At 40.1% G+C, this 14,202-nt stretch overlaps 1 protein-coding gene across 8 annotated transcripts in view; it reads left to right on the top strand.

The window, feature by feature from the left end:
- Positions 1-14,202, top strand: part of ZNF461 (zinc finger protein 461) — a 147,491-nt gene that overhangs the window by 117,793 nt on the left and 15,496 nt on the right. For 5 of the 8 annotated variants that reach the window (XM_073226255.1, XM_073226254.1, XM_017678470.3 and 2 more), the window contains one exon: positions 4,448-4,511. The exons of 1 other annotated variant lie outside the window; for it this stretch is intronic. In XM_073226255.1, coding sequence (XP_073082356.1) covers positions 4,448-4,511 — 64 coding nt within the window. 2 more of the 8 variants (XM_037013832.2, XM_017678469.3) reach the window with 2 other exon arrangements.

Below are 14,202 nucleotides of genomic sequence, written 5' to 3'. Positions count from 1 at the left end.
CTGTGGATAAGCAAGCCCTCATACTAATACCCACCACTTGCATGGCAGGCATATGTACCAAGTGAATCAATCTCCTTTTTCCAGAACTCAGCACTTTCATGGTAGACACATGAGTATATCTTTTTTATTTTTGAAAATTTTTAATTAAAAATTAATTAATTAATTTTAAGGCAATAAACAATTCCCTTAACATAAAATTAACCTTAAAACTAGTTACAGCTTCTAGTAAAACATCGACCAAAGTTTAGACATTATTACCAGGGCAGCAAAATTGTGAAGTGAATAACTAATTAGGCTTATAGAGGACTTAGAAGTTAAGGGACAGGACAGTAAGGCTGACATTTAATGTTCACAATTCAACACTTTATTATATCCTATGAATGAGTATAAATGGATATAATAAAGTCTTTCCTTGTATGGGCTTTCCTAAATATTTGCTTATTAGACATCAAATCACTATCTAGACAAGACAGGTTCATTCAAGGAATATGCTTATTTAATTCCAGAAAACGTATTTGTTTGTGGGCATAAGAAAAGAGATGCTGAGTGAAATATCCAATTAATATGTGAACATTAGTTAAAATTAGAGAAGACTCAGAGAAGGCATAGGTTTACCTGGTGAGAATAAAAGGAAATGTGGATTAGTTTCATGAAAGGGAATCCTATCTCCAGGAAGTTTCAGGATGGGAAAATAGTCACATATGCTAGGGGAAAAAGAATATTTCAGAAAGGAGAGAGGGAACATCACCTCGGCTGGGCCACAGCTTTAAGATTTGCAAGACAGGACCTTTATTCTGTTTGATTCTTTCTTATGAAAGTGAACAAGGAAGGTAAAAGAAGCCATGTGAAAGCCCACTTAGAGTTTCCATTATGACTTGGTTAAATTTGCCTAGTTAAGTTGTATTTACTATTAAATATTAATAATCATTTTGCTAAATATTAACTATTCAGTAATACAGGTTAGGGAAATAGAGGAGAAACTGATCATGTACTTTTCCACACTGCAGGCCCCAATCAGATGGAAGAAATTTTTCCTTTAAATGAGTATTTTAATTATGATAACAACCTTGTTATTAAAATTATTTCAGATCCTTTTCCTTAGCTTAGAGGGTCTGAAAAAGTTATGAAATCACCCATGATTTCATCAGGAATGGGGTGGGGGTGGGGGGAAACTCATTCCAATCTACTAAAAGTACATAGAGGTAAAAAACAAAATACTTTTCTTAGTGCTACTTACTGAGTCCCTGTCATTTCAACATACTAGAATTAGTTTATATGGTGTGCCTAGTATGCAATTCTGTCATCTAGAACTTCTATCAACCTCCTACTTTCCAATTCTTCTTTTAAATAACACATAAGTTTAAGGTGTGCAATGTGATGATTTGATACATGTATATATTGCAAAATGATTATCACAAGATTAGTTAACACCTCCATCTCCTTATATAATTATCTTTTGTTTTGGTGGTGGTAATATTTAAGATCTAATTCCAACAACTTTCTAGTAGATAATACATAGTAATGTTAATTATAGTCACCATGCTGTACATTAGCTCCTCAGATCTTATTCATCTTATAGCTGAAAGTTTATATCCTTTGACCAACATCTCTCCATTTCTCCAAACCCTTCATCCCCTGGCAATTACCATTCTACTCTCTATTTCAGTGTTTGATTTTTTAGATTTCAGCTGTGAGAACGTACAGTATTTGTCTCTGTCAAACTTACTTCACTTAGCGTAATACCCTCAAGGTCTATCCATGTTGTCACAAATGGCAGGATTTTCTTTTTTAAGGCTGAATAATACTCCATTTTATCTACCTCATTTTCTTTATCTGTTCATCCATAAATGGACACTGGTTGTTTCCATGTCTTGGCTATTGTGAATAATGCTGCAGTGAACATAGGAATGCAGATACCTCTTTGATATGCTGCTTTCATTTTTTGGGGGGGTATATCTTATACTACCATTATACTTAGTTAGAAAGTCAAAATTCTGCAAGCAGAATCAAAATGGCACATACCTAACTAGACACATAGTTTCTCAGTCATTCACTTGTTTGGTGATCCATTTCCACAGTCACCATGGAATGAGCACACAAAATCATGAGAGTTGGTATAGACTCAATTCAGTTTCCTATCATCTCATCCACTTCACAAAACCACAAATCCCATGGACCCTAGGTGACATTAATGTCTTTACTGGCCCTATCTCATAATTCCATACAAGAATAACAAATCAAACTCAGAAACTACTTACTTCATAATCAAGTGCAGTTTCAAATATAAATCACAACTAATCATTCTACAATGTTTGTCAGCTTCTTAAAAAGTTAAATATAAACTTAGCTATTATTACCCAGCACCTTTTCTTCGCCTGGGTATTTCCCCAGGAGAAATGGAAATATGCTAGCTCTATTCATAACATATAAAACCTGGAAATACACCAAATGATCAAGAGAAAAATGAATAAATGTTGCATATTCACACAACGGAAGGTTGTTCAGAAGTAAAAAGAATGACCTAACACATTAATCTTAAAACACTAGGATGAGCTAAAGACATGCAGAACTGATAAAATTATGGCGACATATATCAGAACTATGGTTGTCTCTGTTGCAACTGACTAGAAAAGGGCACCGGAAAACTTCCTGACAAGTGATGGCATAAAACAGGCACCAGGGTAAGCATGCACACACTGGGCGCCTCCCACGTGCCAGATGCCGCTCTGGGTGTCAGGGCTTTCTCGAAGGGCAAAACTGACAACAAAACCAGAAGCCGTCATTCTCTGCTTCACGACCACCGACGTGGGGTCCACGCGTACAGGCCTGAGTGAAGCGAAACCTTAACGCGCACCGGCTCCCAGTTCTCGCCTCAGCCCTCTCCGACCCAAAGTCCGGTACCCGCGTCAGCCCTTCAGAGCCCGGCTTCCTTTGCTATGGGTTCCCGAGTCCGGTTCCCCGATTTCCCTTCTTCCGTCCGCAACCCTTCCGGGCCCGAGGTTTCCGGAGACTCAAGACTTCCTGCGTTTTCCAACTCGGCCGCCCGGGGTGAGCTTCCGGTTCCGTTTTCTGCCCTTCCCGGGTTCAGGTTCAGGATTACTTCCTCTGCGCTTTCGTTCCTTCCATGACTTCACCGTAATCCCAGACAACCAACACCCTGCTCTTCGAAGTCCAATGAACAGCCAGCGGCAGCCCTCCGCCAGGGGCTGGCGAGCTGCGCACCGCGGAGCTCCCAGCAGCCTCCAAGGCGAAGCGCAGAATTCGCGGCCGGTGGCTTTGGCGTCTACCTGAAAGACGGGACCTTGGCAATATTGGACTACGTTTCCCACAGGCTCCCAAGTAGTAAAAGAACTTCGACCTTTGGTTCCCCTTCCGGTGTCGCTGTGGTTTGGGAGTTATGCCTGGTGAGTTGAGGCGACCCAGGTCGGGATACGGGGGAGGCTCGCAGTGAGGAGGCTTCAAGCTCCTGGGACACGGATGGGGCATGTGGAACACGGGCCTCAGGGCTGTGTCTGCGTGAGCCGGAGATGACGATGGTTCTGACTGCTTCACTGTGGAGCGCTCGCGCTCGCGCGTGAGAGACAGAGAGACAGAGGGACAGAGAGACGGACAGCGTGAGGCTGGGCGCCCGAGGGCCCTGACTGGTGCCTGATTGGGCTGGTGGGCCTGTCGGTGGGGGCGGGGCCTCTGTGACCGAGGCCTATGGCGACAGGGTGTCTGACGTTGTGATCTATTCACTGTAATGGTGAATGAAGTGGACTGGGGTTTTGTTTGTTTTTCTTCAGTAAGCTTGTAGGAAGTTTTTTCTAATGAGCCTGTAGGAATGTGTTAAAAATCATAGATCACCTTATCCCCAGTACCCAGCCTAGAGCTCAACACAGAGTGGGCATTGATGAAGTGAGCGTTGCCCTCGGTCTGTTGTAGGTTCCACGGTTACGTGTAACATTTCCCTTGATTTTCTAACGTCCTTACACGCTGTTATAGCCAATCAGTTCTATCTAGCTGTGGATAAATGGTCATCAGAGGGGAAGTCATGAATTTCACCCTTAGAATGAAAGTTCCAAGCATAAAAGTACATCCTAAGTCTTGGGATGAGAATTCAGGCTTGCACTTGCGTTCAAGACAAGCTTCTGGGAAGACATGGGGGGAAAGACCAGGGACAGGATTCCTCCCTGAGTGAACCTCTCTTGGAAGCACTTGTACACATTTTCAGAACCACACCATTTACTGGGCTGTGCACCCTAGAAACAGCTGTAGACTTAGATTCCAGATCAGCACGTAGGTGACGCTGACCTTTTTTCTCTGAAACTGGTAAAAGTCAGCAGTTTTCTAGTTTCCTTCTTACTACCATCTGGATGTAGTGGGTGATGGACCATGTCTAATGGTGGACAGTGTGTTCTTATTTAGCCAGTCCAGTATCTTAACAAGTACGTTCTCGGTTTTGTAGTTCTGCGAGAGAAGTTGTCTGAAGTGGAGGACAGCATTGCTACTTACTTAATGGCCCATTCAAGGTCAGTGTTTACTTTTTTGTTGTCATACATTTTTGTTCTACAAAACATAAACTTGCTTTTTCTTCTCCTAAATTGCCATCCCTAATTGTGACCTATCCATTTCCCTAGCCCCTAGGCCTTACCTTCTCTAATAATAATGGAACCATAGAGATGGTCCCCTTCCTTTCCAATGCTTTTCCAAATACTCTTTTCCTTTCCAGTTAATAGTCGAATACCCATTGGGTAAATCATCCAATGCCCCCATGCGCTCTTTTCGTCTCAAAGGGTGGTGTAGAAATATAACTTGTGGAAACTAACGTAAGGACTTGTTTTAGCATGTGATTTGTTACGGAAGAGAGCAGTCATCAGGTAGAATAACACACATTTTGATTTTATTCAGAGACTTGATATTCAGACACAGCAAGATAGGAAATGGTTTGATTGATTTCAATCAGTAAGTGACATAGTTAGCTTTGGGGAAGTTTAGGAGTGGGAATATGATTGGAATTTTGTGCAAAAAGGTCTGTGTGAAAAGGGCAGAGAGTTTTCCAGAGAACCCATGAGGAAATTTTAATGGTGACAACCAAGTCTTGTTTGAGGTTTGGCAGTATGAATTTGTTTCTGATCACTTAATGTTGCAGATTGTGAGAGGCAGCATGGCGTAGTGATTTGAGTCTCCGGCAGCACTGTCTGTCTGTTGGAAGTACAGGGCAAGCTGCTCATGTAATTAAAAATTTCTATTAAACACATTTTAAAAAGTAAGAAGAAATAGTTGAAATAGTTTTGATAATGAATCTTGAACCAATGATCTGAAATATTATTTCAACATACAGTAATACAAATAAATCAAAGTATTTTACATTCGTATCTTCATATTAGGTTTTCAAAATCTGCATACTTTACTGTTACAGCATTTCTCAATTTTGGATGCTAAAATTTCAGTGGTTAAAGTGAAATATAGTTATAAAATATTTTGTGTCACTATTTAGTTAGTTAGTTATCATTAATCTACAATTATATGAAGAACATTATGTTTATTAGGGTCCCCCCTTCATCAAGTCCCCCCCACAAACCCCATTACAGTCACTGTCCATCAGCGTAATAAGATGCTGTAGAATCACTACTTGTCTTCTCTTTGTTGCACAGCCCTCCCCATGCCCCACTACCACATTACACATGCTAATCATAATAACCCCTTCCTTTTTTCCCCGCCCTTATCCCTCCGTCCCATCCATCCTCTCTAGTCCCTTCCCTTTGGTAACTGTTAGTCCATTCTTGGGTTCTGTGATTCTGCTGCTGTTTTGTTCCTTCAGTCTTTCTTTGTTCTTATACTCCACATATGAGTAAAATCATTTGGTATTTGTCTCTCTCCGCCTGGCTTATATCACTGAGCATAATACCGTCTAGCTCCATCCATGTTGTTGCAAATGGTAGGATTTGTTTTCTTCTTATGGTTGAATAATATTCCATTGTGTATATGTACCACATCTTCCTTATCCATTCATCTACTGATGGACACTTAGGTTGCTTCCATTTCTTGGCTATTGTAAATAGTGCTGCGATAAACATAGGGGTGCATCTGTCTTTTTCAAACTGGGCTGCTGCATTCTTAAGGTAAATTCCTAAAAGTGGAATTCCTGGGTCATATGGTATTTCTATTTTGAGCTTTTTGAGGAACCTCCATACTGCTTTCCATAGTGGTTGAACTAATTTACATTCCTACCAGCAGTGTAGGAGGGTTTCCCTTTCTCCACAACCTCGCCAATATTTGTTTTTGTTTGTCTTTTGGATGGTAGCCATCTTTATTGGAGTGAGGTGATATCTCATTGTGGTTTTAATTTGCATTTCTCTGATAACTAGCGATGTGGAGCATCTTTTCATGTGTCTGTTGGTCATCTGAATTTCTTCTTTGGAGAACTGTCTATTCAGCTCCTCTCCCCATTTATTAATTGGATTATTTGCTTTTTGTTTGTTGAGGTGCATGAGCTCTTTATATATTTTGGATGTCAAGCCTTTATCAGATCTGTCATTTATGAATATATTCTCCCATACTGTAGGGTAACTTTTTGTTCTATTGATGGTGTCCTTGGCTGTACAGAAGCTTTTCAGCTTGATGTAGTCCCACTTGTTCATTTTTGCTTTTGTTTCCCTTGCCCAGGGAGATGTGTTCATGAAGAAGTCACTCATGTTTATGTCCATGAGATTTTTGCCTATGTTTTTTTCTAGGAGTTTTATGGTTTCATGACTTACATTCAGGTCTTTGATCCATTTCAAATTTACTTTTGTGTATGGGGTTAGACAGTGATGCAGGTTCATTCTCTTACATGTAGCTGTCCAGTTTTGCCAGCACCATCTGTTGAAGAGACTGTCATTTCACCATTGTATGTCCATGGCTCCTTTATTGTATATTAATTGGCCATATATGTTTGGGTTACTGTCTGGAGTCTTTATTCTGTTCCACTGGTCTGTGGCTCTGTTCTTTTGCCAGTACCAAATTGTCCTGATTACTGTTATGTAGTAGAGTTTGAAGTTGGGGAACGAGATCTCCCGCACTTTATTCTTCTTTCTCAGGATAGCTTTGGCTATTTGAGGTCTTTGGTGGTTCCATATGAATTTTTGAACTATTTGTTCCAGTTTGTTGAAGAATGCTGTTGGTAATTTGGTAGGGATTGCATCAAATCTGTATATTGCTTTGGGCAGGATGACCATTTTGACGATATTAATTCTTCCTAGCTAGAAGCATGGGATGAGGTTCCATTTGTTAGTGTCCTCTTTAATTTCTCTTAAGAGTGTGTTATAGTTTTCAGGGTATAGATCTTTCACTTCCTTGGTTAGGTTTATTCCTAGGTATTTTATTCTTTTTGATGCAGTCCTTTTATTGATTCATTATTAGTGTATAGGAAAGCTACAGATTTCTGTGTGTTAATTTTGTATCCTGCAACTTTGCTGTATTATGATATCAGTTCTAGTAGTTTTGGAGTGGAGTCTTTACAGTTTTTTATGTACATTATCATGTCATCTGCAAATAGTGACAGGTTAACTTCTTCTTTACCAATCTGGATTCCTTGTATTTCTTTGTTTTGTCTAATAGCCGTGGCTAGGACCTCTAGTACTATGTTAAATAACAGTGGGGGAGTGGGCATCCCTGTCTTGTTCCCGATCTCAGAGGAAAAGCTTTCAGCTGCTCGCTGTTCAGTATGATGTTAGGTGTGGGTTTATCATATATGGCCTTTATTATGTTGAGGTACTTGCCCTCTATACCCATTTTGTTGAGAGTTTTTATCATGAATGGATGTTGAATTTTGTTAAATGCTTTTTCAGCATCTATGGAGATGATCATGTGGTTTTTGTCCTTTTTGTTTATGTGGTGGATGATGTTGATGGATTTTTTAATGTTGTGCCATCCTTGCATCCCTGGGATGAATCCTACTTGGTCATGGTGTATGATCCTTTTGATGTATTTTTGAATTCGGTTTGCTAATATTTTGTTGAGTATTTTTGCATCTACGTTCATCAGGGATATTGGTCTGTAGTTTTCTTTTTTGGTGGGGTCTTTGCCTGGTTTTGGTATTAGGGTGATGTTGGCTTCATAGAATGAGTTTGGGAGTATTCCCTCCTCTTCTATTTTTTGGAAAACTTTAAGGAGAATGGGTGTTACGTCTACTCTGTATGTCTGATAAAATTCCGAGGTAAATCCGTCTGGCCCGGGGGTTTTGTTCTTGGGTAGTTTTTTGATTACCGATTCAATTTCGTTGCTGGTAATTCGTCTGTTTAGATTTTCTGTTTCTTTCTGGGTCAGTCTTGGAAGGTTGTATTTTTCTAGGAAGTTATCCATTTCTCCTAGGTTTTCCAGCTTGTTAGCATATAGGCTTTCATAGTATTCTCTAATAATTCTTTGTATTTCTGTGGGGTCCGTTGTGATTTTTCCTTTCTCGTTTCTGATTCTGTTGATGTGTGTTGATTCTCTTTTTCTCTTAATAAGTCTGGCTAGAGGCTTATCTATTTTGTTTATTTCTCAAAGAACCAGCTCTTGGTTTCATTGAGTTTTTCTATTGTTTTATTCATCTCAGTTTTATTTATTTCTTCTCTGGTCTTTATTATGTCCCTCCTGCTGACTTTAGGCCTCATTTGTTCTTCTTTTTCTAATTTCGATAATTGTGATGTTGGACTATTCATTTGGGATTGTTCTTCCTTCTTTAATTGTGCCTGGATTGCTATATACTTTCCTCTTAAGATTGATTTCTCTGCATCCCACAGAAGTTGGGGCTTTGTGTTGCTGTTGTCATTTGTTTCAATATGTTGCTTGATCTCTATTTTAATTTGTTCATTGATCCACTGATTATTTAGGAGCATGTTGTTAAGCCTCCATGTGTTTGTGGGCCTTTTTGCTTTCTTTGTACAATTTAGTTCTAGTTTTATACCTCTGTGGTCTGAGAAGGTGGTTAGTAGACTTTCAGTCTTTTTGAATTTACTGATGCTCTTTTTGTGGCCTAGTATGTGGTCTATTCTGGAGAATGTTCCATGTCAACTTGAGCAAAATGTGTATCCTGTTGCTTTTGGATTTAGAGTTCTATAGATGTCTATTAGTTCCATTTGTTCTAATGTGCAGTTCAGTGCCTCTGTGTCCTTACTTATTTTCTGTTTTGTGGATCTATCCTTTGGAGTGAATGGTGTGTTGAAGTCTCCCAAAATGAATGCATTGCATTCTATTTCCTCCTTTAATTCTGTGAGTATTTGTTTCACATATGCTGGTGCTCCTGTATTGGGTGCATATATATTTATAATGGTTATATTCTCTTGTTGTACTGATCCCTTTATCATTGTGTAATGTCCTTCTTTATCTCTTGTTACTTCCTTTGTTTTGAAGTCTATTTTGTCTGATACTAGTACTGCAACATCTGCTTTTTTCTCCCTGTTGTTTGCATGAAATATGTTTTTCCATCCCTTGACTTTTAGTCTGTGCGTGTCTTTGTGTTTGAGTTGAGTCTCTTGTACGCAGCATATGAATGGGTCTTGCTTTTTTATCCATTCTATTACTCTGTGTCTTTTGATTGGTGTATTCAGTCCATTTACATTTGGGATGATTATTGAAAGATATGTACTTATTGCTATTGCAGGGTTTAGGTTTGTGGTTTCCAAAGGTTCAAGGTTACCTTCTTTAGTATCTTTCTGTGTAACTTAACTCGCTTATTGGGCTATTATAAACACTGTTTGGTGATTCTTTATTTCTCTCTCTTCTTATTCCTCCTCCTCCATTCTTCATATGTTGGGTGTTTTGTTCTGTGCTGTTTTGTGTTTCCTTTGACTGCTTTTGTGGGTAGTTGATTTTATTTTCTGTCTTTAGTTAGTATTTGGTTGGTCTTCTTTCTTTACTGTGATTTTATTTTCTCTGGTGACATCTATTTGGCCTTAGTAGTGCTCCCATCTAAAGCAGTCCCTCTAAAATACCCTGTAGAGGTGGTTTGTGGGAGGCAAATTCCCTCAACTTTTGCTTGTCTGGGAATTGTTTAATCCCTCCTTCATATTTAAATGATAGTCATGCTGGATACAGTATTCTTGGTTCAAGGCCCTTCTCTTTCATTGCATTAAATATACCATGCCATTCTCTTCTGGCCTATAATGTTTCTGTTGAGAAGTCTGATGATAGATAGCCTGATGGGTTTTCCTTTGTAGGTGACCTTTTTCCTTTGTCTAGCTGCCTTTAATACTCTGTCCTTGTCTTTGATCTTTGCCATTTTAATTATGTGTCTTGGTGTTGTCCTTTTTGGGTTCCTTCTGTTGGGAATTCTGTGTGCTTCTGTGGTCTGAGCAGCTATTTCCTCCCCCAGTTTGGGGATGTTTTCAGCAATTATTTCTTCAAAGACTCTTTTTATCCCTTTTTCCCTCTCTTCTTCTTCTGGTACCCCTATAATACTAATATTGTTCTGTTTGGATTAGTCACACAGTTCTCTTAATATTCTTTCATTCCTGGAGATCCTTTTATCTCTCTCTGCATCAGCTTCTCTGCATTCCTGTTCTCTGATTTCTATTCCATTAACGGCCTCTTGCATCTCATCCATTCTGCTCTTAAGTCCTTTCAGAGATGGTTTCATTTCTGTAATCTCCCTCCAGACTTCATCCCTTAGCTCTTGCATATTTCTCTGAAGATCCATCACCATGGTTATGAACTTTATTTTGAATTCTTTTTCAGGGAGATTGGCTAGTTCTATCTCCCCCGGCCCTCTCTCAGGGGTTGTCTGGACTATTTTGGACTGGACTAAATTCTTCTGCCTTTTCATGGTGATAGAGGTAGCCATAGGCCAGTAGCATGTGTGTCAGCTGGGAGAACAAAGTCCTTTCCTGCTTGCTGGATGCCTTGCCCCTTTACGCTGACTGTGTCGGTTACTCACATTCCTGGAGCAGCTTCCTGGTTAATCCCCTAAACTGCTGTGGGCGGAGTCTCCATCAGAGTAGCACAGAGCCCTGCAGGGAGTGGCAGGCGTGCCAGGTGCGCTCTCCCGTGAAAGCGTCCCTGCCAGGCAGCTGTGTGCCAACAGCAGCCTTTGAGTCTGGCCCGGTTGGCTGTGCGCTGTGTTGAGTGGCTGCTGGGTGCGCGGCTGCTCCTGGGCTGCTACTCCGCAATTGCCGCCCGCTCCCACGTGCCGCTCCTGTGCCCCTCTGTTGCCGACACTCCCAGCCCATGCAGGCCAGTCCTAGGCTGCTCAGGTGCCACCACCACGGGCTCGCACGGACTGTTCTGTCGCTGCCACCGCTGCCAGCCCATGTGGGCTAGCCCTGGGCCACTTGGCCGCCGCTGCTGCAGGCTCATGCAGGCCACTCCTGGGCCCTCTGGCGCTGCCTTTCCCAGCGCACCCTGCCGCTCTCCTACTACTGGGCTGGTGTGTCGGTGTCCGCGCTGGTTGTGGGAACAACTGGCAGGGTGCTTATTGCCTTGAGGGGCTTCAGAGTTGCGTTGCTGCCCAGGGGGTTAGGTTGCCTAGAGTTCCCCAAATTCCCATGTGCTGGGGTGCCTGTGTCGTAATGACTTTGTCCAGCTATGAGGTTCCTGTCCCTTTAAGACTTGCAAAAAGCACTTGCTTTTCTTTTGTGTCAGGGGCACCGGTTGCGGGGACCCGCTCATAGGTTTTGCTTTTCTGTTTCTCTAATATCCAGCACCCCATGCACTGTGTGTCTGTGCTCCTAGTGTGGATTTGTAGAGCTGGTTGTTTAGCAGTCCTGGGCTTTCACTCCCTCTCCGCTCCAACTCCTTTCTTCCTGCCAGGGTCTGGGATAGGAGGTCGTTCGGTCCCACTGTGCCGCGGCTTATATCTTACCCACTTCGTGTGATGCTGAGCTCTCACAGATGTAGATGTAGCCTGGCTGTTGTACTGTATCTACTGTGTCTCTTTTAGGAGTAGTTGTATTTGTTGTATTTTCAAATATATATGTTTTTGGGAGGAGATTTCCACTCAACTACTCACGCCACCATCTTGGCTCCTCTGGATCTTTTGTCTTTTTGTTGAGTTGTAGGAGTCTTTACATAATCTGGCTGTTAAACCTTACCAGATACATGATTTCCAAGTATTTTCTCCAATTTTGTAGGTTGTCTTTTCCATTTCTCCTGTAATTGTTCTTCAATGTACAAAAGATTTTTTTCTCCTGACTTGTGCTTTTGCTATCAAGTCTAAAAATCCATTGCCAAATTCCATGGTCTTGGTGATTTACTCCTGTATTTTCTTCTAAGAGTTTTGTAGGGTTTTGCTTTTCTGTTGGGCCTTGTTCTGTAACTTGAGTGTTTGTAATATTTTTTTTTGTAGTGTCTTTGATTTTGGTATCAAGGTGATGCTGGCATCGTACAGTAAATTTGGAAGCTTTCATTCCTCTACAATTTTTGGAACAGTTTGAGAATAGGTATTAACTCTTCTTTAAATGTTTAGTAGAATTCTGTGGAGCCATCTGGTTGTGGACTTTTGTTTGTTGGGTACTTTCTGATTACTGCTTCAATTTTATTACTAGTTATTGATCTGTTCAGATTTTCTGTATCTTCCTAGTTCAGTCTTGGGAGATTGAATGCTTCTAGGAATTTGTCTACTTCTAGGTTGTCCAGTTTGTTGGCGTATAATTTTTCATAGTAGTTGTTTTCAGTTGTTTGTGTTTCTGTGGTGTCAGTTGTAACTTCCCCTCTTTCATTTTTAAAAAATTTTTTTATTAAGGTATTATTCATATACACTTTTATGAAGGTTTCACATGAAAAAACAATGCGGTTACTACATTCACCCATATTATCAAGTCTCCCCCACACCCCATTGCAGCCACTGTCCATCAGCATAGTTAAGATGCCACAGAGTCACTATTTGCCTTCTCTGTGCTAAACTGTCTTCCCCCTGATCCCCCCAACATCATGTGTGTCAATCATAATACCCCTCAATCCCCTTCTCCCTCCCTCCCTACCCACCCTCCCCCACCCCTCCTTTTTGGTAACTGTGAGTCCCTTCTTGGAGTCTGTGAGTCTGTTGTTGTTTTGTTCCTTCAGTTTTGCTTCGTTGTTATACTCCACAAATGAGAGAAATCATTTGGTACTTGTTTTTCTCCACCTGGCTTATTTCACTGAGCATAATATCCTCCAGCTCCATCCATGTTGTTGCAAATTGTAGAATTTGTTTCTTTCTTATTGCTGAGTAGTATTACATTGTGTATATGTACAACATCTTCTTTATCCATTCACCTACTACTGATTTCCCCTCTTTCATTTCTAATTTTATTTGGATCCTCTTTTTTTCTTCATGGGTCTAGCTTATAGGTTTATCAATTTTATCTTTTCAAAGAACCAGCTCTTAATTTCATTGATCCTTGGTATTTTTTTATTAGTCTCTATTTCATTTATTTCTGCTCTGATCTTTATTATGTCCTTCTATCTAGTAACTTTTGGCTTTGTTCTTCTTTTTCTAGTTCCATTAGGTATAGAGTTACATTGTTTGAGTTTTTTCTTATTGAAGTAGGCTTATAATGCCATAAACTTCTCTCTTAGAACTGCTTTTGCTGCATCTTAAAGATTTTGGGTTGTGTTTCTATTTTCATTATTCTACAAGTGTTTTTTAAATTTCCTCTTTGATTTCTTCATTGACTCAGGTTGTTTAGTAGCATGCTGTTTACCCTCCACATGTTTGTATTTTTTCCAGTTTTTTTCTTGTAATTCATTCCCTGTTTTGTACCATTGAGGTCAGAAAAGATCGTTTGGTATGATTTCATTTCTTAGATTTATTGATACTTGTTTTGTGGCATAATATGTGATGTATCCTGGAGAATGTTCCATGTGCATTTGAAAAGAATGAATATTCTGCTGTTTTGGTACATGATGTTCTGTATATGTTTATGAAGTCCATTTGGTCTAATATATTGTTCAGAGCCACTCTTTCCTTATTATTTTCTGTCTGGGTGATCTATCCATTGATATAAGTGGGGTACTGAATCCCCTACTGTTACTGTATTACTGTTAATTTCTCCTTTTATACTGTTAATATTTACTCTGAATTTAGGTGCTCTTCTGTAACTCAAAAATTTTTATGTGTCTTCATTTAATTACTCAAAATATTTTCTGATTTCCCTTGGTTTTCTTTCTTGACATAAATGCTACTTAGGAGTGTTTTAATGTTGACATGTTTTTGAGTTTCCCACTTTTCTTTGTTATTTATTTCTTATTTCATTCTTTGTTGATTTGATGACATCTTATATT

Source organism: Manis javanica, chromosome 17 (assembly GCF_040802235.1).
Source record: "Manis javanica isolate MJ-LG chromosome 17, MJ_LKY, whole genome shotgun sequence".
NCBI classification, from domain to species: Eukaryota; Metazoa; Chordata; class Mammalia; order Pholidota; family Manidae; genus Manis; species Manis javanica.
Note: the sequence above shows the minus strand (reverse complement) of the source record. Positions and strands in the feature narration are given on the sequence as shown.